Genomic DNA, 27066 nt, shown 5'->3' with positions numbered 1-27066 from the left:
CAAGTCACCCCTTAACAAAGAGAAAGCTAAACTAAACTGATTGAGCTCCTTGTGCCTCTCACTGGAATGCATGTTTTCCAATCCATAAATCAATTTAATAACTCTTCTCTGAACAGTCTCCAATGTATCCTCTCCAATTTCTCAACATCCTTCTTGAATTGTGGCCATCAGAACTGGACATATTATTCCAGGAGCAGTCACACCAGTGCCAAATACAGAGGTAATATAGCCTCCTTATTTCTACTCAGCTATTGAGTGGGGAAGCATAGGAAGCCCAGAGTTTGAAAGGGAAGACCAGTGGAGTCTCATGGCATTAGCTACCTGTGGCCCACGTGCTCTCCTGCTACATCCCCTCATGGCATGGCACTGTGTGGCCATGGCTCTGCCTTGTTTTCCTCCTGGTCCTCCATTGCTCCACCCAGTCTCAAACATCTTCTGGATTGAAGTGACTTAGCTCTTCAGCTAGGTCATGTAACAGTTCCACCTTATCGGGGTGCCCAAAGTCCAAAATAAACACAAAGAAGCATAAACTCTTCCCTTCCCTTGGTAGGCAGCCATCTTCCCCAGTTTCTGGCTCCAACCAATCTCTCACACCATGAAAGCCTCAGACTTGCTCTCTTTCCCAGCCAGGAAACAGCTGTGTTGGGTTCTCCCTTTTTAGTTCCTCCCATGAAGCCTGACACTTGGTTCAGGTGTTACAGGGCAGGATGGACTGGGCCTTGTTCTACGGATATTGATCTCAAAAGCTCAAAGACTTAAAGGTGTTTATAAACTCTTTCACTGTCCAACTTCAAACAGGGATAGGTAGGTTTGAGGTTATTTTAAACAGAAGGCTTGATTTTACTCGGTAACTTGGCAAACACCCAAAAGCATTAATTTAAATTAAAAGTTTATTGATTAAAAACAAGAAAGAACAAGAAATCAAAACAGGCATTTATAGTCAAACTATGATTGAATGATTATGCAAAACAAGCTTAGGCAAAACCTTGAAAGCCCTTCTTTTGGAGGCAAATAGCAGACTCATATTTTCAGAACAACTGTTCTTTGATTAAAAGGAAAGGGTTAATTTTACTCTCAGTTTTGATGTGTAGAGGGCATTTACTTATCCTGTTCTTAACTAACAGACACAACGTAGAGAAGAGAGAGGATAGAAAAGATGGGTGAAATATGGCTTTTGTTGATGTTTCTGAAACACTGGACTGCTGGTTAGTTATGAGTGGGTGCTTTTGGTTGGCAAGTCAACTATGACACCTGCAGCTTGAATCCTGGTTTACGATTTGGTCAGGGACCTCATCTGGTTGGATCTTTTCTTCTTAGACAAGGCAGGCTTGGATGAATACACCATAGTTGATTTCAGAATTTGAAAAACAGCAAAGAGAATGAGAGATAGGAAAGAAGTGGGGGAGGCAGAAAATAACACAAGGGGACGGAAAACAATACAGGCTCTTACATATGCCTCTGCAGTACTGGCAATTGGATATCCCCACTGATGGGCTGAGGATTGGATGTCATGATCATGTGATGACTTTCAGCACTCACAGGTGAAAACAAAGTTCCTTGAACAAGATTAAGGCCGGCCAGGATTCCTCCCAGGAAGAAAGTCCTTCCGGTGAATCAAGGTGAGCTGGGATGAGTTGCAGTGCTGGCAGATCGGGGGATGAGCTGGGATGCAAGGTGTTGAGATGAGAGGGAGAGCTCTGAATTGATCTGAACAGAACTGATCGTGTCTTTTTTTTCACTGTTTCTTTTTAAGGAAACCAAAAAGGGAGAAGTAGGAGTCATAGTTCATCCCTCTCACCAGTTAGGCCTCATATCCATCACACCAGTTTTGGGCTATTAACTTCTGGTTCCACGTCTTCTGTTTTTACCAGTCATAATTTCAACTGTTCTTGGATTATGTCAACATGGCCTTTTTTGGTTTAGACTATGTAGCATTCATACAAGGTTTATGTGCTTGGCAACATTCAGGGCACACCCGGAGTGTTGTGCTGGACCTGTGCACACACAGCTCCTTTCAAGGGCATCAACCTTGGAATCTCGCCCAGATGACATGAACCGTGGGAAGCCTCCCAGGACTGGGCTCAAGGCCCGAGAGCAAGGAATGCGGTAGATAGAAGCTGGTAAATAAGAATGTTAAACAAAGCCAGTGTATTCCTTTTATCTGTTGGAGAATGTAATGTGCGGGGGGAGAGAAAGAATAAAGGGGAAGGTGGAAAGCTGACAGGCAGAAGCCTGTTAGCAGACCAGCCGCTTGCTTGCTAAAAGCTGTGTTCTTGTCTTGTCATTGAACCGCCATAAGACTAATCTGGCTTCTTTGTCTGGTTCTTTTGGACTTGTTACAACATTCAGGGTTGTAAACAACTTTACCTATTTTTCATGGTTATTGTAACATCTTAAGAACTTTTACATACTTTTTACATTTGAGTTTACAAGAGGAGAGCCTCTTGTAGGCCCAAGAGTCACAACAGCCCAGACTTGTGTGGGGTTTCTGTACCATTTCTGTGTAAATGGGTTTAAAATACATTAATGAAGGAAGCTTGTCTCACCTAGCAACTGTTGCTACATAGACTGTGATACACAGAGAATGTTACTGGCTGAAACCCTTCCGTCAGTGAATTGTGACCTGTCCTTTATGGTGCTGCTGTCTGATCATCAGAAGAGTGATCATGGATATGGCAGGCTAGTGGGAGTCACCTCCTTCCCGGCGTGGGAGGATCATATATTGAATTATCCATCAGTGTTCCAGGGCCCTGGGCAGCAGGTTGTATTCATGGCCAACATGGAGCAAAGAAAGTCTAGTGACAGCTCTATAATTGGGAAAGTAGCAGCTCATGTCCCCGATCTCATCGTATATGGCGATTTCTCCCAGGAGGTGCCTTTCATTGAGAGTTTTGATGGAGTATTGCTTTTTGCAGACATTTCAGGTGGGTAGAGAGATTTTTGCAGACATTTCAGGTGGGATTTTCAGAAGGGCCCAAGGAAGTTAGGTGCCCAACTTCCATTGAAAATCAATGGGATTAATGTGCATAAAGGCTTGTTTACATGGGAAGTTATTGTGCAGCAAGACAGAGTGTGAATCAATAGGATGCCAGCGTACCATGTACTAACTTGGTGTGTGGACAGTGCTACAGCAGAGTGAAAAGTTCCAGAGTGTGGCTTGATGTACTGTGCTCTCAAGCAGCAGCATGCTAAGCTGTGTCTACGACTTAGCAGTGTCCATACAATGAATGACTGGGTGGCAAACTGGTATGCTGTAGAGTCACACCCTGGTTTATTGTGCAGTAACTCACTGTGCAGACAAGCCTTAACTCCTTTATTAGGCCTTTCCGAAAAGCCCAGCCTTAGTACATGGAAGGTTTAAAAGAGATATTGTCTGTAGTAATGGGAGGCTTGGGCCCAAATCTAGCTGAAGTCACAGCTGAAATGGCTTAGGGACTTTCATCTTTATTACAGCACTTTGGACGGTTTTGCAGAATTGGCTGTCTTTAGGCTCAGAAGAGTTTGGGACAGGAGTAGCAGAGGATGCTACAGCAGCAGCTCAGGGCAGAGTTGTCGACTGCTGTCCCTATCCTGGAACTTTGTGCAATTTTTTAGATATGATGGGCCCAGGTCAAAGAGTACCTGGAAGATAAGGACTGGGACCTTGAACTTGACTTTATATTATGTGGGAGGATAGGTTTGATGTGGTTGTGATAGTTTGTGTTGCTGTGGAGATGTGCTGCCGCATTCTCAGTTTTCTAAGGCGTGAAGGCTTTATGCCCAGGTATGTTGCATTTTAGTAGCCCAGCTGGGAGGTGAGGAAATATATATAACAGAGACCAGGTCTTCATCCTCTACGATGAGCCTCTCCTAGTCAAGTGGATGTTGTAGAGAAAGTTACTTGTGGATGCAACTGTGTGAGAGTGTATCATCAGCAAGCATTCCTAAACTACAGATTGAATTGACCAATGATGGATGTGTACCTTCAACCAAAGGAGACTGCGCTGTGATTGCAAACGTCTCTACCCACTGGCATCTCCTCTGTCTTGCTCAGGTTCAGCTTTAATCAGGTGTTCTCTATCCATGAACTGATCTCCTCTAAGCACTGGGTCATCTTGGTGGTAGGGGTATAGTCATATGTATATGCGGAAGGAGAAGCAGAGCTGTGTATCATCTGCATATTGCTGGCATTTGAGTCCCTGTTGTCTGACTAGCTTGTAGGTATTGAATAGGACTGGAGAGAGAATTGATCCTTGTGACACTCTGCAAGTGAAAGGTCTGGTGGGAGACAGGCAATTTTCCATCACTACCGAGAAAGAACTTAAAGCTTTTTAGCATGTTCTCCTGGATCTCTGCCACCTCTCTCAGAAGAGTCAGCATGATCTCATGGCAAACAGGGTCAAATGGAGTGGGGGAAGGATCAGAACTAGAAAGCAGGGAGAGTTCCAGCATAGGAACAAAGTGAACTGAAAGAACTCTGACATCATAATCAAAAAGGCTGACAAAGGAGGTGCTGTCGTCATCGTGAATAGGTCAGAATATGAACAAGAGGCTCCTAGGCAGCTCTCCAACACCACATTCTACAAGCCATTACCCTCTGATCCCACTAAGGGTTACCAAAAGAAACTACACCATCTGCTCAAGAAACTCCCTGAAAAAGCACAAGAACAAATCCTCACAGACACACCTCTGGAATCCCGACCAGGGGTATTCTATCTGCAACCCGAGATCCATAAACCTGGAAATCCTGGATGCCCTATAATCTCAGGCATTGGCACCCTGACAGCAGGATTGTCTGGCTATGTGGACTCCCCCCTCAGGCCCTACGCTACCAGCACTCCCAGCTATCTTCGAGACACCACTGACTTCCTGAGGAAACTACAATCCATCGGTGATCTTCCTGAAAACACCATCTGGCCACTATGGATGTAGAAGCCCTCTACACCAACATTCCACACAAAGATGGACTACAGGCCGTCAGGAACAGTATCCCCGATAATGTCACGGCAAACCTGGTGGCTGAACTTTGTGACTTTGTCCTCACCCATAACTATTTCACATTTGGGGACAATGTATACCTTCAAATCAGCGGCACTGCTATGGGTACCCGCATGGCCCCACAGTATGCCAACATTTTTACGGCTGACTTAGAACAACGCTTCCTCAGCTCTCGTCCCCTAATGCCCCTACTCTACTTGCGCTACATTGATGACATCTTCATCATCTGCACTCATGGAAAAGAAACCCTTGAGGAATTCCACCATGATTTCAACAATTTCTATCCCACCATCAACCTCAGCCTGGACCAGTCCACACAAGAGATCCACTTCCTGGACACTACAGTACTAATAAGCGATGGTCACATAAACACCACCCTATACCGGAAACCTACTGACCGCTATGCCTGCCTACATGCCTCCAGCTTTCATCCAGACCACACCACACAATCCATTGTCTACAGCCAAGCTCTACGATACAACCGCATTTGCTCCAACCCCTCAGACAGAGACAAACACCTACAAGATCTCTATCAAGCATTCTTACAACTACAATACCCATCTGCTGAAGTGAAGAAACAGATTGACAGAGCCAGAAGAGTACCCAGAAGTTACCTACTACAGGACAGGCCTAACAAAGAAAATAACAGAACGCCACTAGCCATCACCTTCAGCCCCCAACTAAAACCTCTCCAACGCATCATCAAGGATCTACAACCTATCCTGAAGGACGACCCACCACTCTCACAAATCTTGGGAGACAGGCCAGTCCTTGCTTACAGACAGCCCCCCAACCTGAAGCAAATAGTCACCAGCAACCACACACCACATAACAAAAACACTAGCCCAGGAACCTATCCTTGCAACAAAGCCTGTTGCCAACTGCGTCCACATATCTATTCAGGGGACACCATCATAGGGCCTAATCACATCAGCCACACTATGAGAGGCTCGTTCACCTGCATATCTACCAATGTGATATATGCCATCATGTGCCAGCAGTGCCCCTCTGCCATGTACATTGGTCAAACTGGACAGTCTCTACGTAAAAGAATAAATGGACACAAATCAAATGTCAAGAATTATAACATTCAGAAACCAGTCGGAGAACACTTCAATCTCTTTGGTCACTCGATTACAGACCTAAAAGTTGCAGTTCTTCAACAAAAAAACTTCAATAATAGACTCCAACGAGAGACTGCTGAATTGGAATTAACTTGCAAACTGGATACAATTAACTTAGGCTTGAATAGAGACTGGGAATGGATGTGTCATTACACAAAGTAAAACTATTTCCTCATATTTATTTCCCCTGCCTACTGTTCCTCAGACATTCTTGTCAACTGCTGGAAATGGCCCACCTTGATTATCACTACAAAAGGTTCCTCACACCCCCGCTTTCCTGCTGGTAATAGCTCACCTTACCTGATCACTCTTGTTACAATCTGTATGGTAACACCCATTGTTTCATGTTCTCTGTGTATATAAATTTCCCCACTATATTTTCCACTATATGCATCCGATGAAGTGAGCTGTAGCTCACGAAAGCTTATGCTCAAATAAATTTGTTAGTCTCTAAGGTGCCACAAGTACTCCTTTTCTTTTTGCGGATACAGACTAACACGGCTGCTACTCTGAAATCTGAAAGAACTAGGGACTTGAAATCAGGGAATGTTGCATGCAGGGTGGAGAAAAATTAATTAAAAAATATAAAAGATTTTTTTATTTAAATATAGATTTATTTTAAGAAAAAACAACCCTATTTAAAATTAAACTTGAAATTAACAACTTATGTTAAGGCCTAAACTTATAGCCTATTAAAATCATTTAAATCACATACAAAAATAATACATAGCAGTACACGTTTGTTGCCAAGTTTTAATGAAAGTCAAATTTCATTTCAAATGAACCGGTGGAAGTCACTGGCTAAGCACCTGGAACCAGAGTTAGCTGATGTGCTAAACCAGTTTTTGGCAGAAGTAGCCTCTTGTTGTGGTGCAGAGAGAATATTTTCTTCATTTCAGTTTACTCCGCTAGTTCAGTTCAATGACTAGTTCATTCAAAATCAAGAAACCAGTTGGAAGTTGCAAAAGAGGGAATGCTTGTTTTCCTTTTCCAATTGCAAACAAAAACAAGGTGTAAGAGGATGAGATCAACTTATTCTAAAATCTTGAAGGTTGTGGTGACCTAGAAACTCCAGTTCAATTAACTAACTACAGATAATACTTCCTTTGCTTAATAAATCAGTTTTAAATGGAAAATAAGTTTTGTTAAACTTTTTTTCTTATGTATCCAGCACATTTAAGGTAACACAAAGCATGTCTGACTGCAGTCGCTGAGATCTTCTGCCATTTCTTGCCTCCTACAGTGGCTGCCTGACTGCCGTTTGTGTTACAGGTTTTACTGCACTGACAGAGAAGTTTAGCATGGACACCAGTCTGGACCGTGGTGCTGACCAGCTAACGCAGACCCTCAATCATTACGTAGGAGATATTGTAGAACGTAAGTACCAGGTGGCACGATCCCTTGCTGAGAGCACTTCTTTGGCTCAGGTCTGGGGAACTTAAGAAATGCCCATCAGAAAGGTGTTCTGTTAAGCAGCGTGGGCCCTTCTTTACTTGGAGGTTTGGATCTTCTCTGTCACTTAGGGAGCCTTGAAAATCTCCCAAGATTAGGAGGGCTGGATGGAGCTGCCTTGGGAACCAGTCATTGCTGCTCCTCAGTGGCACAATGTGTCCTGCTTTGAAGGGTCCATTATTCCTGTGGCTCTACCCTGGTATATGCCTCCACCTAAGTTCCCTGTAAGCTGTGCGGCCACATGGCAGCCTTCTTAGAGCCATGCTGGTGCTCAGGGAACCCGCCAGGGGACCTGCCTTGGCTAAGGGAGGGGCGCTCCGCTCCTGGCCCCAACCTGCTGCGTCTCCGGCCTGGACCTGCTGGGGGAGGGGCACTTATCCTGCGGCTCCAGCCCCAGAGCTGCAGTGGCGAGGAGAGGCCCCTCTCCCCCCCAGCCCAGGTGCTGCTGCGGGGAGAAAGTGCTGGGGGGGACTCCTCTCTCCCCGCGGTAGCCCCGGAGCCCCCTCCCACACCCCAAACCCTTCATCCTGGCTCCACCCCAGAGCCTGTACCCCCAGCTGGAGCCCTCACCCCCTGCACCCCAACCCTCTGCCCCAGCTCTGACCCCCTCCAAGACTCCTGACCCCTCTGCCCCGACCCCACCCCCACCATATGAATTTTGTTGTGTGTCACACATCACCTCCATATTGGTGCACATAACAAAATTCATTCCACACATGGGTGGGAAAAATTAGAGGGAACACTGATCTCCACCCCATTTCACTGGAAGAGCAATGTCTTGTTGTTTATGTGGCCAAGGAGTAAGATGCCCCTGTGACATCAGCACGCTAATGATTTGGGGAGCTGAGCTCTGACAAAAGTTACTAATTCCCTCTCAGAATCTAGAAAGTGCCTCAACAGCCTGAGAGCACAGTGTGGCCCTTCCTTGTCTATCTTAGGCTCTTATGTGGCTTCCAACACCCCTGTGAGGAAGTGAGGTAGGGGAGTGCCATTATTCATGTTATGGATAAGGAACCCAGGCATGGAGAGGCCAGCTGATTTGCTCAAGGTCACACCTGTAGTCTATAATGGAGCAGGGAACCAAGAGTCTCTGGCTTAGCTTCCTAACCACTGGATCGTCCTTCCTTATCTCTCGCTGTCACATTGCTTTTGAGAACTTGCTTCAAAACTTCCCATTGAGCAGTGCTTCTGAAGCTGTCCCCAGGGCCCTCCCTGTTGGATGTGACATTTTGAAAACTGAGCAGTAGGGGATTTGAAGGGTTGGGAGAAGAGGTGGGTCTGGGAGGGAATATTTCTAGTTGCCATAGAGAACACTGTGCTCTGCCTCCTTATGGTGGCTTTTGGGATGGAGTTTAACTCCCTGATTTTTGCTCTGAGCCCTCAGCAGCTGGGAGCTTTGTTGTGATTAAATGCTCAAGCATACACCATCTTGCTCACTCAGTCACACCTACTCTGCAAAATATGCCCTCTCAATGTGTGCGCGCCCACATACACACGCACTGTCAAGGTTCCTTCCCCACTCTGAACTCTAGGGTACAGATGTGGGGACCTGCATGAAAACCCCCTAAGCTTATTTTTACCAGCTTAGATTAAAACTTCCCCAAGGTACAAACTATTTTACCTTTTGCCCTTGGACTTTATTGCCACCACCAAACGTCTAACAAATATATAACAGGGAAAGAGCCCGCTTGGAAACGTCTTTCTCCCCAAAATCCTCCCCAAACCCTACACCCCCTTTCCTGGGGAAGGCTTAATAAAAATCCTCACCAATTTGCATAGGTGAACACAGACTCAAACCCTTGGATCTTAAGAACAATGAAAAAGCAATCAGGTTCTTAACAGAAGAATTTTAATGGAAGAAAAAGTAAAAGAATCACCTCTGTAAAATCAGGATGGTGATGTGTAAATACCTTACAGGGTAATCAGATTCAAAACATAGAGAATCCTTCTAGGCAAAACCTTAAGTTACAAAAAGACACAAAAACAGGAATCTACAGTCCATTCAGCACAGTTTATTTTATCAGCCAGTTAAACAAAACAGGTTTCAGAGTAACAGCCGTGTTAGTCTGTATTCGCAAAAAGAAAAGGAGTACTTGTGGCACCTTAGAGACTAACCAATTTATTAGAGCATAAGCTTTCGTGAGCTACAGCTCACTTCCTCAGATGTCTGAGGAAGTGAGCTGTAGCTCACGAAAGCTTATGCTCTAATAAATTGGTTAGTCTCTAAGGTGCCACAAGTACTCCTTTTCTTTAAACAAAACAGAATCTAATGCATATCTAGCTAGATTACTTACTAAGTTCAAAGTCTCCATTCCTTTTCTGTTCTCGGCAAAAGCATCACACAGATAGAGAGAACCTTTTTTTCTCCTGTCATAAATATAAAGGGAAGGGTAAACACCTTTAAAAATCCCTCCTGGCCAGAGGAAAAACCCTTTCACCTGTAAAGAGTTAAGAAGTTAGGATAACCTCGTTGGCACCTGACCAAAATGACCAATGAGGAGACAAGATACTTTCAAAGCTGGAGGGGGGAGAAACAAAGGTTCTCTCTGTCTGTGTGATGCTTTTGCCTGGAACAGAAAAGGAATGGAGTCTTAGAACTTAGTAAGTAATCTAGCTAGATATGCATTAGCTTCTGTTTTGTTTAAATGGCTGATAAAATAAGCTGTGCTGAATGAAATGTAGATTCCTGTTTTTGTGTCTTTTTGTAACTTAAGGTTTTGCCTAGAGGGATTCTCTATGTTTTGAATCTGATTACCCTGTAAGATATTTACCCTTCCCTTTATATTTATGACACGCACGAACACACACACACACCCCTCCCCCGATCGACAGAACAATTTGTTCCGTGATTTTCTTTGACAAGAGCTGTGTGTAACTTCTCTTGCCTTTTCTCTTGCTGCAGAGGTGCTGATTTACGGAGGCGATATCTTGAACTTTGCAGGTATTTATTAGCTTGTGATATCTAAGGAGGAAGCACTGGGGTGGGGTAGAGCGGCCTATTTTCCCGTTGTCATTTAACTTGTGAGGCTCTGGACAGTGAAGGCACTCATACTAGCCGACTCCCTTTCCTTGTTCTATTGTACCCATCCCTCTGGCTCCTATTCCCACAGGATTGATCCATGATTTGGAAGAAGCAAGAATTTACACTATATCTTTCAGTTAGAAACAACCCCGATTCCCCTTCCTCTGTGTCTGATTGAGAAACCCTGGCTGGCACTTCCTTTAGAACTGAGATCAGATGGGAGTTAGGCACGTAAATACCTTTATTTGGGCATGAGCTTTTGTGGGCAAAAAACCCCACTTCTTCAGGTGCATGGATACACTTCTTCAGTCCATGCATCTGAAGAAGGGGTTTTTTTATCCTGAAAGCTTATGCCCAAATAAATCTGTTAGTCTTTAAGGTGCCACCGGACTCCTCGTTGTTTTTGTGGATACACACTAACATGGCTACCCCTCTGATACTAAATACCTTTGGGGATCTGGGCCTGAATGACTGTGCTAGCAGTTGCCCAAGGACAATAGGAGGTGCAATGCCTTAGGTGTACCTGAGCCAGCGGACACAGGTTTGTGTGTGTGGGAGAGGGGAGGGGAACATGCAGCAAGCCACTGCATGGGGTCACTGACGGGGAAGGAACACTTGCAGTCAGTGTCTATAAGGGATCACCAGGAAGGAGAGTTCACTTGTAAAAAGCAGCTACAGGGATTACTGGGTGGGAAGAGGTAGTCACAACCGACAGCTGCTAGAACAGGGGTCGGCAACCTTTCAGAAGTGGTGTGCTGAGTCTTCATTTATTCACTCTAATTTAAGGTTTCACGTGCTAGTAATAATAATCCATGCGATCCATGCTGAGCTGCGCCCCCTCTTGGCCCAGTCTACACCCCTCACTGCCCCAGCCTGGGGCCAGAGGGCCACAGCTGAGGGTGGCAGCAGAGCCCCGGGCCGGCGGCTGAGACCCCAGGTTGGCAGCTGAGCCCCCCAGACTGGTGGTCGGGACCTGGGGCTGGCAGTGGGCTGAGCGGGGCCGATGGACAGAACCCCAGGCCAGCAGCAGAGCCCCCCGGACCGGTGGTCGGGACCTGAGTCCAGCAGTGGGCCGAGGGGGCCAGTGGACAAAACCCCAGCTGGCAGTGGGCTGGTGGCCGGTACCCCAGGCCAGCAGCGGAGCCCCTGGGACCAGTGGCTGGGACCCGGGGCTAGCAGCGGGCTGAGCGGGGCCAGCAGAACCCCGGCAGGCAAGGGGCCAGCGGACGGTACCCCAGGCTGGCAGCGGAGCCCCTGGGACCAGTGGCCAGGACCCGGGCAGTGTGAATGCCACTGAAAATCAGCTTGCGTGCCGCCTTTGGCATGTGTGCCATAGGTTGCCTACCCCTGTGCTAGAAGCATAGAGGGGTTGGTCTGTTCACAGCCAGCAGCTGCTAAGGAGTTTGGGGTGGTTAGTGAGCAATCTTTCTGTGGGTCAGAGTGCTGGGCTGGTACAGGTGGATCTGCTGTGGCTTTGTCAGCACTTTCGAAACAAGAAGAGCATGTGTCCCATAAGTCTCTGTCACACTGCCTTCCCCAGGGGACGCACTGCTAGCACTGTGGCAAGTGCAACGAAGCCAGCTGAGCGATATCATTACCCTGGCGCTGAAATGTAGCCTGAGGATCCAGGAAGAGTATGGGGTTCGTGAGACTGAAGTGGGTCTGGAGCTCCGAGTGAAGATAGGTACCATGGCTACTAGTGGAATAACAATACTTTGCAGTAACTAGAGAGCACATTCTCAAAGCACTTTACAAAAGTGAATAGGAAGCATTGACCCCATTGTGCAGGGGAGGGAACGGAGGCAAATGGAGATGAAATATCTTGTCTCAGGTCACACAGTGAGTTGGTGGTGGAGATGGGATGAGCGTTCAGGACTCCTCACTCCCAGTTGTCTGCCCTAACCAGTAGGCAGTTCTGCTTCCTGAGTCACATGAGCCCCCACTCACTTCTCGTGCTCCCGAGATACGTCTCTGAGAAACACCATGCCCAAATCTTGTTCCATTTCTAGAGGGCCAGGAATCTGTAGAAGACATGAATTGCTTGGTGCTTTGATCAGTTGCATCCTTTTCAGCAGCTGCATGGGAAGGCTGCTGCTGTGGTAGGGAAAATGTATTTCTGGTCAGAGAGAAGCGTCTTTTGGGGACTGGAATAAAGAGCATTTCATCTCTAAGTTGCTGGTTCAAATTCAGCCTGTGGAAGTGGTGACCGAGACTTATTCCTATCTGATTGCCTAGTGGCTCATGTGAAATGCATTGCAGGTCTCGTTTGAGTTCCTAGCAGACAGGTATCTGTGACACATAAACCATCCTTACATTCAGAAACAGTTTCATCGGAGAAGCCAAGGGATTGAATGGGCCTTGAGGATCAAACTGCTGAAGTACCTTAGGGAGGCAGTTTGGGGTAGTTGGTCCTACAGCTGGCCATTCTGCATCTATTATGTGAATAAACAGCTTCAATTTATTTATTGTTGCCAGTCTGGCACCTTTCATTGGTGCTAACTGTACCTAGTTTATTTTTACAGAGTTATGACTGTCTCTGAGGAGCTTCTGACTAGCACTCGTGGACAAAATTCCTTCAAAACTGTTTTTCAATGGAAAATTGGGTTTTCTACTAAACAATTTTTGTTATGAAGAGTGTCTGTTTTCCATGAAATATTTCAATTTTCCATCGAAAAACCCCCAAACAGCTGAAAACTGAAATATTTTGATTTAGAAATCCTGCCACAGTGTCTCATGGGCAATGTTCCCTCTAATTTTTGACAGGCCATGTGCGCAAAAAATTTCTTCTGTGCAAATTGTTGTGCTTCTATGCAAATTTTTGTGTGTGCGGTGTTTCACCATGTGCATGGGGTTTAGGATCTGTGTGCACACACACATGTGCATAGCTTAGAGGGAACAGTGCTCATGGGAATTGTATTTTGGTCATCTAATGTCCTCCCCAGCTGGATTACATCTCCCATTGTACACCACAAACAAAGACTCTGATTATTAACCAATTCCCCTCACTAAGAGGGGACATTAAGAAGCATCCTGGGTGATGTAGTCAAACTAGAGAGCCCAACATATAAAGGATAATGGGAGATTGAGGCATCAGAACTACAACTCCCATAAATAAAGTGGGAGTATTTCCAAGTCAATTTTTTTGTTTTGTTTTCAGCCAAAGTATTTCAGCATTTGAATTTCTGCTGAAAATCAAAAATTTTTATGGAAAATTTAGACAAAAATTATTTCTTTTTTGTTTGTATTGAAATTGTCAGTGGAAAGAGTACCCCCTTTTTTTTACCAGCTCTACTTCTGAGTATTTCACATCCATGGAAACCAACAGGAAGTTGCTGGCCATTAGGGTTGTGGGAAGTGCCTTCACAGTACCTCTGTTCACACAACTGTCTGTTTGGGCAACAGAATGTAAAGCCACTTAAGTTTGGGATCTTCAGGAACTTGCTCTTTTGCCATTTCCTTATATTAAGCTGGGGAGTTTTAGATTGCATCTGGATGTTTTTTCTGTTTGTGTTTTCAAGCAGACATTTACAAGCTCCCTTCATGCAAACTCCCAGCAGCAGCAGACTGAGAGCAAAACCCTTCTGCTTGCTGGCCTCCTGGTTAGACCGCACAGACAGAATGTGCAGTGATATCCCAAATGAGAGAGTGCTTTTTACTGAGTTCTACTCAAAGTCTTAGTAGATGCTGCACTGAGCAGGTTCAGAAGGGATTATTGAATTGCATATCACTTTATTGCTATCCAGCCAATGTTTCTCAAACTTGTTCATGAATGTATTCCTCAGTGGGCACTTCCTACATCAGAGGTGGGCAAACTATGGCCTGCAGGCCACATCCGGCCTGTGGGACCATCCTGCCCAGCCCCTGAGCTCCTGGCCCAGGAGGCTTGCCCCCAACCCCTTCCCCGCTGCTCCTCCTCCCACACAACCATGCCGCTGCGCGGGCAGTGGGGCTGCAAGCTCCTGCTGCTCTGAGCGGCATGGTAAGGGAGTGGCAGCAGTGTGTGCAGCGGTGACAGGGTTGGGTAGTGGGTCCCAGGGGGCAGTCAGGGGACAGGGAGAAGGGGGAGGTTAGGGCTGGGAGGTCCCAGGGGGAAGTCGGGGAGAGGGTGGTTGGATGGGGTGGAGGTTCTGGGGTGGTCAAGGGTCGGGGAACAGCGAGGGTTGTATAGGGCATGGGAGTCCCAGGGGGCCTGTCAGGGGGCAGGGGTGTGGATAGGTGGGGGAAGTCAGGGGATAGGGAGCAGGGGAGATTGGATAGGGGGTGGGATCCTGGGGCGGGGTTTGGGGCGGGGGGGTCCCAGGAGGGGGCAGTTAGGGGACAAGGAGCAGGGGAGGTGGGATGGGTCGGGGGTTCTGAGGGGGACAGTCAGGAGGTGGGAAGTGGGAGGGGCGAATGGGGGCGGGGGCCAGGTTGTTTGGGGGGCACAGCTTTCCCCACCCAGCCCTCCATACAGTTTTGCAGCCTGATATGGCCCTACGGCCAAAAAGTTTGCCCACCCCTGTGCTACATGCTAAGTACCAAGCTCCAGGTGATCACTCTCCTTACAATGTGTGATGTGTATGATGTACACATTGTAAGGAGAGTGATCACTTTAGGTAAGTTATTACCAGCAGGAGAGTGGGGTGGGGGGAGAAAACCTTTTGAAGTGATAAACACCCATTTTATCAGGGTCTGTGTGTATAAAAACATCCTCACTGCATTTTCCACTTTTATGCATCCGATGAAGTGAGCTGTAGCTCACGAAAGCTTATGCTCAAATAAATTCGTTAGTCTCTAAGGTGCCACAAGTATTCCTTTTCTTTTATCTTGAGCAGTTTAGTATCATCTGCCAACTTTGCCACCTCACTGTTTACCCCTTTCTCCAGATCATTTATGAATAAGTTGAATAGGATCGGTCCTAGGACTGACCCTTGGGGAACAACACTAGTTACCCCTCTCCATTCTGAAAAGTTACCATTTATTCCTACCCTTTGTTCCCTGTCTTTTAACCAGTTCTCAATCCATGAAAGGATCTTCCCTCTTATCACATGACAACTTAATTTACATAAGAGCCTTTGGTGAGGGACCTTGTCAAAGACTTTCTGGAAATCTAAGTACACTATGTCCACTGGATCCCCCTTGTCCACATGTTTGTTGACCCTTTCAAAGAACTCTAATAGATTAGTACGAAATGATTTTCCTTTACAGAAACCATGTTGACTTTTGCCCAACAATTTATGTTCTTCTATGTGTCTGACAATTTTATTCTTTACTATTGTTTCAACTAATTTGCCCGATACTGACGTTAGACTTACCGGTCTGTAATTGCCAGGATCACCTCCAGAGCCCTTTTTAAATATTGGCATTACATTATTTATCTTCCAGTCGTTGGGTACAGTAGCTGATTTAAAGGACAGGTTACAAGCCATAGTTAATAGTTCCACAATTTCACATTTGAGTTCTTTCAGAACTCTTGGGTAAATGCCATCTGGTCCCGGTGACTTGTTACTGCTAAATTTCTCAATTAATTCCAAAACCTCCTGTAGTGACACTTCAATCTGTGACAATTCCTCAGATTTGTCACCTACAAAAGATGGCTCGGGTCTGGGAATCTCCCTAACATCCTCAGCTGTGAAGACTGAAGCAAAGAATTCATTTAGTTTCTCTGCAATGACTTTAAGTGCTCCTTTTGTATCTTGATCGTCCAGGGGCCCCACTGGTTGTTTAGCAGGCTTCCTGCTTCTGATGTACTTAAAAAACATTTTGGTATTACCTTTTGAGTTTTTGGCTAGCTGTTCTTCAAACTCCTTTTTGGCTTTTCTTATTACATTTTTACACTTAATTTGGCAGTGTTTGTGCTCCTTTCTATTTACCTCACTAGGATTTGACTTCCACTTTTTAAAAGATGCCTTTTTATCTCTCACTTCTTCTTTTACATGGTTGTTAAGCCACGGTGGCTCTTTTTTACTTCTTTTACTGTGTTTTTTAATTTGGGGTATACATTTAAGTTGAGCCTCTATTATGGTGTCTTTGAAAAGTGTCCATGCAGCTTGCAGGGATTTCACTCTAGTCACTGTACCTTTTAATTTCTGTTTAAATAACCTCCTCATTTTCGCATAGTTCCCCTTTCTGAAATTAAATGCCACAGTGTTGGGCTGTTGAGGTGTTCTTCCCACCACAGGAATGTTAAATGTTATTATAACACACTGCTTTCTTCTTCAGCTATAAACAGATTGTTATAACGGAAACCGATTTGCAGCCTTATAACAGATGCTACTGTGTGACCCTTATAATTATGTGTGCATTATTATTATTATTTATTAACTGACGTGCTGTTTAATTCATTGGAGAGTGGTGTTCTAGAAATCCTCAGATTCCTAGAATAAATATCACATATTGTCAAGAACTGATCCAAACCTCCCACCTCAAAAGAAATAGGTTGGCCTCCAAAATCCGCTTCCAAGATAAATGAGATACATATATTACAAATGGTAAAGTAAATATGCGCTCCATAACAATCCTGTTTCTCTTCTCAGGGCTATCTGCAGGTCACATCTCCAAAGTTGTTGTGGGAGACAATAAGCACCAATATTTTCTGGTAATTGGCCGAGCAGTGGATGAAGTTCGGTTGGCCCAAAACCTAGCAAAAGCAAGCGAGGTTATTCTATCGCCGAACTGCTGGGAACTCTGTAACAGGAGCATGATAGAAATAGAAAGAATTAAAGATCAAAGAGCTGTTAAGGTGGGCAATGTGGAGTGTGCAACAATGGTTCATAACCAGTGGAGTTCATATTGCCTTGTTATCTAGGTTGGGGTATGTTTACGTGCCTTATTGTCTTCTGCTGGATGCAATCTCACACGTATGCTTGTGTGTATATTTGTTATTGGGCCTCTATCCAATGGACCAGCTGGTCAGAGCGGGGCGAGAGGGATGGTGATGCGAAAGTTGAAAGTGGTGATGAAGTAAGAAGGCATAGTAGAATGTGGGAAATATCTTGTTCCCTGGAAACATGGGCTTAATTTTGGCTTCCTCTTGCCAGGAGTGGCTGGTCATTAGGGAATAAGGGGGGTAAGCCTGTTATACCAATAAAATAAAAACCAGCAGGATCTTATTAAAGGGAAAAAGGCAAAATACCACATTTATTGTGAATACAGAAAGAATTATAGTAAGTAGTTAGTTCATTCTATTCAATCTCATATTTATTCACACATTCATTCATACAAACAGACACACACACACACACAGAGGTTCTGCAAGGTTGTTATCATAGTTACCAGCCTTAGGGTTGCTCATGCCAAGCCACTGGCCAGGTGGCCTGGACATGAGGAGGGAGTAGGGCCTTGTCAGATGCTCATCTGATGCTCCTGGAAGTTGGTTTGCAGAATCAGACTCCCCAAAGTTCTCACTTTTTAGAGTCTATTTTTATAGGAATTTCTTCCTATGCCAGTCTGTGGGAATTGCTTCATCATGCTGTTGCTGAATCAATCAGCAGATAGCACATTCCTGAGGGCTCCGTGCTGCTAGATGTTATCTTGTTCTTTGGTTCTTCCATTCTTCAGGCTGTTAGGTGGATTCCAGTCTGCCCTCTGGGGGGTGGGGAGGGTGTCCTCTGGTTATTTCCACTTGACGCCTTCTTCAGCCGATGGACATTGGATTCTTAGGCTGGCACCTCCCTGATCATTCAGTTATTATCCACACCAAGCATCCATCCACATACATCCTCTATCTCTATTTTAATCACAATTGTTAATACAACAAAAGGGCGGGGAGTCTCTGGGTGCTGTTTCTGTTGTTGCAGAGTATTGCTTTGAGTCTCTCTCTGTGTGAATTGCTTTGAGAACAGACTCTGTCTTAGAATGTACTAACGCAATTAGCAGCTTGCAAGTTTCACACATAGAGGGAGAGAAACAGTACCAAAACCCAAGAGACCTCTTAATTAGTAATACCCTGGAATTTAAACTGTGGGGAATCAAACTCATTTGTGATTTTAATACAGAACTTCTTTTATATGATCCAACATAATCCCCCTTTTGACGCTAAGATTTATAATAGTCAATGTCACTTTCTATGTAGCCTATTCAAGAGAAGGTACTGTGAGGCAATTTGAGTTTGTGATTTCCAATTCATGCCACATACATGATCCTAGTGATGTATCTTTACTACAAGGTTCTGGGGCAAGAGGCAAGGTGAGGCACACCCACTTTTGAGGAGTCCATTCGATACAACCTTTAGTGTCCAATAGCTTCCCTCCCTCCCCAGCCCACTGGCTTGAGGTGCAGGGTAGCCAGAAGGATCCCATGTGTAATATGGGGAGTGGGTTAACCTTCAATACCTTTGCCTCCAGGGACTGTTGGTGTGCAATTTTGACAACAATTTCTCCCATTAACAAGTCTGGTTTTACAATACTGGAAATGTATTGCATCCATTCATATTGATAAGTGTCAAACAATGATCTCTTTCTTTGTTTTAACAAATGCCTCAAACCCTTAATATTTCCCAATATGACCCAGAACATTTTGTGTTCCAAAGTAGCTAATGCAAGTATCTGCATTTCAGTGCATCCCATAGCTATGGCTGTGTAGTTTCCTATTTCTAAATTTTTTTCTTATGCATAAGCCATGTGATAGTATTAAGCCATTACCAAAGTTTCCATCGGCCTTTTAGGTTACCCAGACCAATTTGGACCAAGTCTATATTGGCATGTACTTGTTTTTGTATCAGGCTGTCCTGTAGCTGGGACAGCTTAATTTATTTTTAATTACCTGCAGGTGTTTAGTATTTTTTTTTTTAAACACACAACAGTGTTAGCAACAAGACAAAACAGAAGACAAAACATAGAACACAAAACACAATTTCTATTGTGACAGTAGATTCATGGTATTGGGTTGCTCTTCAGCTGGCATCAGCTTTTCCTGATTTTCTGAAAGACAAAAAGAACATGTTTCTACCCCTTTTGGGGTGGCAGATTATTGCTTAAAATATTTCTTTTACAAATACCCTTGCTGATTGCAGGCAAAACAGAGGAATTGCCCCCACATTTTCCTGTTATTGTTCTATAGGCAGGCCAGGTTTCAATGGCTTTTATCTTTTAAGGGTTATGGGGAAATTATCCCACTGTTTAGTCATTAAATCCCTGAGTTTTCCTTCTTATACAGCAGACCAAGTTTACAATGTTTTTCCTGCTGTGTTAAGCTTTAAGTTTTATTTACAAGTAATAACTGTGAAGCATCATTACCATACGACCTTAAAGGGTTTTTCCAAAAATCATACACACTATTAAAATTATCTTGTTATCCCATGCCTTTTATTTAGACAATTTGTTTGCTGACCAGGTGTGTCCTTTATCTGCAGCTCCTTTGTGCTGCTAGTTCTTTCCTTCCTTTATCATTTAGATAATTTGCATTTTGTCAGACACTTCCTGAGACTATCTTAAAAGGGACACAATCAACTTTCACCAGAGTTTTGGTCACTTTTTAAACTTCTGCTTCCAAAACACACAGCAATCTAAAAAAAGAAAACCCAACTTATTGTGGCTCCCTTTTCCATTTGTGCCTTTTCCTCCTTTCATGAAGACAAGCAGAGGGAAGAATCCTTACATGCCTCCCACAACAACCAAATTGCTGCTGCATCTCTTTTGGCAGCACTAGAAGGTTTGTATATGAGGATATACTGAGCCAATCTATCCTCCAGGTCCGAAATAGTGCAGATATCAGCTAGGGTTGTTTAGTCCAAGGACTGTGCCCAAATTTTTGAAGGATTTGTTTAAAAGGTATAATTTTTTTAATAAAAGGTGAGGTTGGAGTTCCTTCTGACTCCATTCCTCCCTCTGGTACTGGCTTACCCTGTTTTCTTTTAAACATCTTAACATGGATATTTCAATCTCTTTGTCACTGCTGGTATTACTTAGAAAGTGACACAGCCTAGATTCTGAAATCATAGCTTAATCTATGCGTTTTTCCCCTGCTACCTTCTCGGAGGCCAGCAGGTCCCCTGCTACCTTCCCGGACGCCAGCAGGTCCGGTTAACCTATTTCTCCCTGCTACCTTCTCGGAGGCCAGCAGGTCCCCTGCTACCTTCCTGGAGGCCAGCAGGTCCGGTTAACCTATTTCTTCCTGCTACCTTCTCGGAGGCCAGCAGGTCCGGTTAACCTGTTCTTCCCTGCTACCTTCTCAGAGGCCAGCAGGTCCCCTGCTACCTTCCCGGAGGCCAGCAGATCCGGTTAAACCTATTTCTCCCTGCTACCTTCTCGGAGGCCAGCAGGTCCCCTGCTACCTTCCTGGAGGCCAGCAGGTCCGGTTAACCTATTTCTTCCTGCTACCTTCTCGGAGGCCAGCAGGTCCGGTTAACCTGTTCTTCCCTGCTACCTTCTCAGAGGCCAGCAGGTCCCCTGCTACCTTCCCGGAGGCCAGCAGATCCGGTTAAACCTATTTCCCACTACTACCTTCTCGGAGGCCAGCAGGTCCCCTGCTACCTTCCTGGAGGCCAGCAGGTCCGGTTAACCTATTTCTCCCTGCTACCTTCCCGGAGGCCAGCAGGTCCGGTTAACCTGTTCTTCCCTGCTACCTTCTCGGAGGCCAGCAGGTCCCCTACTACCTTCCTGGAGGCCAGCAGGTCTGGTTTAATCTGTTTTCCCTGCTACCTTCTCGGAGGCCAGCAGGTCCCCTACTACCTTCCCGGAGGCCAGCAGGTCTGGTTTAATCTAATAGAAATGCCTAGCTCAATAGAGCTGGCGGTGTGCACACCAATATTTACAATAACTGAGGTTTTTTACCAATATTCCCCCTTTCGCAATTCTCCACCAAAATGTTATACCAATAAAATAAAAACCAGCAGGATCTTATTAAAGGGGAAAAGGCAAAATACCACATTTATTGTGAATACAGAAAGAATCATAGTAAGCAGTTAGTTATAGTTATAACATTCCATTCAATCTCATATTTATTCATTCATACAAACACACACACACACACAGAGGTTCTGCACGGTTGTTATCATAGTTACCAGCCTTAGGGTTGCTCATGCCAAGCCACAGGCCAGGTGGCCTGGACATGAGGAGGGAGCAGGGCCTTGTCAGATGCTCATCTGATGCTCCTAGAAGTTGGTTTGCAGAATCAGACCCCCCAAAGTTCTCACTTTTTAGAGTCTATTTTCATAGGAATTTCTTCCTATGCCAGTCTGTGGGAATTGCTTCATCATGCTGTTGCTGAATCAATCAGCAGATAGCACATTCCTGAGGGCTCCGTGCTGCTAAATGTTATCTTGTTCTTTGGTTCTTCCATTCTTGAGGCTGTTGGGTGGATTCCAGTCTGCTCTCGGGGGGGGGGGGGGGCAGGGGGGGGCGGGGGGTGTCCTCTGGTTATTTCCACTTGACGCCTTCTTCAGCCGATGGACATTGGATTCTTAGGCTGGCACCTCCCTGATCATTCAGTTATTATCCACACCAAGCATCCATCCACATACATCCTCTAGCTCTATTTTAATCACAATTGTTAATACAACAAAAGGGCGGGGAGTCTCTGGGTGCTGTTTCTGTTGTTGCAGAGTATTGCTTTGAATCTCTCTCTCTGTGAATTGCTTTGAGAACAGACTCTGTCTTAGAATGTACTAACGCAATTAGCTGCTTGCAAGTTCCACACACAGAGGGAGAGAAACAGTACCAAAAACCAAGAGACCTCTTAATTAGTAATACCCTGGAATTTAAACTATGGGGAATCAAACTCATTTGTGATTTTAATACAGAACTTCTTTAATATGATCCAACAAGCCCCACCAGTGATCTCAGACCTGGGTAGTGTAGGTGTTGTACTGCAGAGGACAGAGCCACAAAGCCAGAATTTGGGGCTCTTTATCCATGCTCCCTGCAGCCTCCAGCCCCTGCAAGAGACTCTGCAAGAGAAGGGATGCAAATGGCAGAGGGAGGAGGTGCAGAGCAGTGAATACCAGAGCTTTCTCAGCAGGGGGCAGGGTTCCGACCTGGGGGGCATCTGAGATTGGTGGTGGTGGGTGTCAGGTAGGAGGGGGAAGATTTTGGAGCCTGGGAATGGATTCACTAGAGCTGGAGGAGTGTGTGAGGGCATTCTGAGCCTGGGGCTATCTGGTGGCCAGGGCTCAGAGCTGAGGATGTGGGCCTGAGCTGTGGAGGCCTGTTAGGAAGAGGGCGGATCTCAGCCTGGGTGAAAAGGTGTGTTTGTGAGGCGTGTTTCTCAGCAGGTGGGGAGCTGAGGGAAGAGTTTGGGGGGAAGGTTGATGGAGTTGGTTTGTGACTGAGGGTGTAGGTGGATCAGTGACTGTGGAGGGGGCGGTCGGGGTGTGGTAGGGTACAGCTAGGTTGGAATGGGAGACATTAGAGCTAGGACAGAACAAGAAAGGGGTCACAGAGGGGTAAATACTGTTCTCACTTTCCTTACCTTTTCCTGTAAAAGGCCCCAAGTACTCATCCTGACAGGATAACACACAGTTCCCCTGACCCATCCCCCTCACCAACGCCGGTGTCCCCACTTTGAACTCTGAAAATACGACCAACCTGCCAAGGAGTGGAAGTGGGAGCATTGCTACCTGCAGCCCACCAGTTATTTTGAGCATCCCCCTCTTACGCCTTGCACTGGTTCTTGGAGAGCAGCTGTGAGGCTGGGGAGGAGAATCAGACTGTGGGCCTATTGTGATTTTAGTTAGTATCTTTCTGGAGGCACTGAGATAGTTCAGCGACAGACGTCATGAGAAGAAACTGGGCTTCATTCCTGCACCTGCATAGGAGTAAACCCGTTGAAATCATTGGGGCCAATCAGGTGCTTAAAGTTAAGCACGTATGTAAGCCTTTGCAGGATTGGTGGCTTGGACAGATACCCAGCAGGAGAAAGACTGTGGAACTGGAAGGCTCTGCAGCCAGCTTTGGAGGCTGCAGAATCACTTTGCTGCATTTGTTGGGAGCGTAGTCATTTGTTTTGCTCCAGCCAAAAAATCTTTGCTGATTACTGCTGTGTCCTCCATCCAGTTGACAGGGAGGTTGATGATGGAGGTGACAGTGAAGGATGGGAGTGCATTTTATTGAATAATTCTACACTAGGCTTGGGGAAGCGGACAGATGCCTTTAATTCTGTCTGCCTTCAGGCTAGATACATAAAGAACATCTCTGAGACTGAGTTTGACGAGTTCTTCTGGAAATGTACTGAATACCTACAGAACTACCCCACTGGTGAAAGTAACAGTGAGTCCCTCTTCCTTCTACTGCGCTGAACCCCAGGGAGACAGCAGGCAGAAATTCCTGTTTTCCGTCAGTGTAAATGTGAGAGGGTGAATGGACTGCACATGTGGGCCCCTGCCCTGTACCCCTTTGAGTTCCTGTGTACTCCTCCATTACCTGCCACTAAAATCCCGAGGCAGCCAGCTGAATTTCAACTCCCTCTCCCCCCTGCTGGCTTCAACCTGTGTGGACACCAGCAAGGGGTACACTGACTGTGGAGGAGAAGAGACCCTCTCCCTACCTTCTGGGTCAGCTCTATGGAGGCCCCTGGCTGGCAAGAAGAGATACTATAGGGACCCCTGCTCAGTGCCTACAGTCTTTCTGGGCGAGCAAGCTTTCAGTGGTGCTGATATAAGCACACAAGGAATTTTCTAATAAAAAACCCCAACTGTGCATAGGTGCCAACTCCGTGGGTGCACCAGGGCTGGAGCACCCATGGGGAAAAATGGTGGGTACTGCGCACTGACCAGCAGCCCACTTACCAGAACCTCCCACTCCCCCCAGTGCCTTCTGCCCACTCGTGGGCCTCACTGATCAGCGCCTCCCCCTCCCTCCCAGCGCCTACCACGGATCAGCTGTTTCGCTGTGTCAGGAGGTGCTGGGGGAGAGGGAGGAGGAGAAAGGGTGTAGTGTGCTCGGGGGAGGGGCAGAACTAGGCAGGGAAGGAGCAGGAAGGGGCAGGGAAGAGGCGGGGTGGGGCAGAGCAGGAGTGGGAAGAAGCAGGGCAAGGCTGGGGCCTTGGGGGAAGGGGTGAAGTGGGGGCGGGGCCTGCAGGGAGCCGGGGGGAGCACCCCCCGGCAGATTAGAAATTCAGCACCTATGCAACTGTGATTTGCATTTTCAAGATTGTAAGTGAAATAGGTTAGACAAGAATCTCCAGCCCCATCCAGGCACTGTCCAGTCCTCACTGGCAAAAGTCTGCCCTTGAGCAAAGCCAGGAATAAAACCTTACGCTTTAACCACAAGTCTTCCTTCTCCTATTTAAAGCACTAAATTTCCTCCCCTAGGTATCCTCAGAGAAACCTCCACATTGTCTCCTAATGATAAGCTGGAGAAGTCCCTCCGGAAGTTTGTGATGAGAAACATTCTGAAGAAGGTAGTGCAGTAACTTCATAGAATTTTGTTTTTTGGCGTGACGGTCTGTGCTTTACACAGCTAGAATTTTTCTGAGGTTCTGCTGATGCTCGATGTCTAGTTGGGAAGAGTCCAGCGAAGGGCAACAAAAATGATTAGGGAGCTGGGGCACATGATTTACAAGGAGAAGCTGAGGGAACTGGGGTTATTTAGTCTGCAGAAGAGTAGAGTGAGGGGGGGATTTGATAGCAGCCTTCAACTAGCTGAAAGGGGGTTCCAAAGAGGATGGATCTAGGCTGTTCTCAGTGGTGGCAGATGACAGAACAAGAAGCAATGGTCTCACGCTGCAGTGGGGGAGGTCTAGGTTGGATATTAGAAAACACTATTTCACTAGGAGAGTGGTGAAGCACTGGAATGGGTTACCTAAGGAGGTGGTGGAATCTCCATCCTTAGAGGTTTTTAAGGCCCAGCTTGACAAAGCCCTGGCTGGGATGATTTAGTTGGTGTTGGTCCTGCTTTGAGCAGGGGATTGGACAACATGGCCTCCTGAGGTCTCTTCCAATCCTAATATTCTGTGATTCTATGATACAGAGGAAAATACAAGAAACCTTGCAGTGTGTAGTTGTGGATCAACTTGTTCACATGGAAAGTTTTCTCCTCCCCGCTCCCTTGGCTTATGACCTGAGACATGAGGGTTTAGATCCCTTCCAAAACTCTTGGGTTTTATTTAAAAAAATCCTTACTATTGTAACATTGGACGTTGTCATCATTTTTTGAAATCTGCTGAGTTCTTGACTGCAGGCAATGTGTTCCACAGGCTAATTGTAAGGTGTATGAAAAAGTTTTTTCTTTGTTCCGTTTAAAATTTTAAAGTTTATGGGGAGACCTGGGTTGTAGCAAAGTCACATTGACAGGCTCTGCTCAGCTATCTCCCCCTTTGTCCCCTTGGTGCCTAGCCTCATTTCCCAGTCCTGTGCTGAAAGGATCATCTTCCTGAGCCTGGAGAGTGCTTCCCATTGATGGGGGCCCACTCCTTCCTATGGCAATAGCTGATCTAACATCTTTGCCCTCATGAAGTTAGCACCTGTATCTGAGAGTAGAGTCAGCCCAGCTGGAGGAGGGGTATATGGAGTAGCGAATGCTTCCCGCTCATCAGGAGTACGGACTGTTGAGTACATCCGGCTCTTTTTCAGATTGATGACAACCAACCTCTGGAATATTTATCTGAGCTTCGGCCAGTCACAATTGTCTTTGTAAACCTGCAGTTTGATGAAAGCGCCAATACCTTGCATCTGTGCCAGGCTATCCACAATGCCAGCATGAAGATCTCAGACACCATCCACGTCTTCAGTGGCAAAATCAACAAAGTCTTTATGTTTGACAAAGTGAGTCAGAGCTTCAAGGCCATGCCAGCCAGGCAGCCAGAGCTGGCAAACATTCCCTTGAGAGTGCAGGACTAGTAGGAGGCAGGAAGGACAGTGGTGTTGTCATTAGGGATAGAGAAGGGAGGTGGAGGGCAGCCATCAGGAGGAATGATAAGAAGCTCAGTGCTGAAGAGACTGAGTCTGGGGTGGTGGTGGGGCCTCCCAGAGCATTTTGGGGGTGGTGTGTGACAGCACAACTCTAACAGGGTGGGTGGGAGAGCTGGAGCACAGTGGAACTGTTTGCTACAGACATTGTTACTGATTTGCTCTTTGGAAAAAAACCTCCCCCCTCTGGTGTTTTCTTTCCCCTCCCTGGCAGGGCTGCACGTTCCTGTGTGTGTTCGGGCTCCCTGGGGATAAGCAGGCTGACGAGAGCACCCACGCCTTGGACAGTGCATTTAAAATCTTCAACTTCTGTTCTGAGAAGCTCATGAAAATAAAGTAAGCAGGAAGGTGAAGTTCTCCACGTTGTCTACAGGGGTGCTATTGGGCTTGTTTGCCATCTAAACTCCCTCATCCCAACAGGAAGGCCCCCCTAGTGGGCAGAAGGCAGTGACATGACAGCTGGGAGACAAAATTTGGGATTAGCCCAGTTTACCTGGGCTCCCCCTCACGCTATGTGACCCTGACCTCCTAAGACAGCTACATGCTACTGGAGCAATAGAACCGCAACCGCAGGGGTGGTACTGGTGGGTGCAGGTGATGGAACTTTTATAGCGACTGGCCATGAATCTGGAACCTGCTCAGGATGACCGTGAACCTCAGCAGCCTTA

At 46.1% G+C, this 27066-nt stretch overlaps 1 protein-coding gene across 1 annotated transcript in view; it reads left to right on the top strand.

Annotated features, from left to right (window-relative positions):
- ADCY10 (adenylate cyclase 10) overlaps positions 1-27066 on the top strand; it is a 110050-nt gene that overhangs the window by 31369 nt on the left and 51615 nt on the right. The window contains exons 3-10 of the mRNA XM_078854180.1: positions 7374-7478; positions 10456-10494; positions 12116-12259; positions 17091-17296; positions 23663-23759; positions 24803-24891; positions 26063-26254; positions 26613-26734. Coding sequence (XP_078710306.1) covers positions 7403-7478; positions 10456-10494; positions 12116-12259; positions 17091-17296; positions 23663-23759; positions 24803-24891; positions 26063-26254; positions 26613-26734 — 965 coding nt within the window. The 5' untranslated portion in view covers positions 7374-7402. The remainder of the gene's footprint in view (positions 1-7373; positions 7479-10455; positions 10495-12115; positions 12260-17090; positions 17297-23662; positions 23760-24802; positions 24892-26062; positions 26255-26612; positions 26735-27066) is intronic.

Source organism: Lepidochelys kempii, chromosome 8 (genome assembly GCF_965140285.1).
Source record: "Lepidochelys kempii isolate rLepKem1 chromosome 8, rLepKem1.hap1, whole genome shotgun sequence".
Classification (NCBI taxonomy): Eukaryota; Metazoa; Chordata; order Testudines; family Cheloniidae; genus Lepidochelys; species Lepidochelys kempii.
This window is presented reverse-complemented; position numbering and strand designations above follow the sequence as displayed.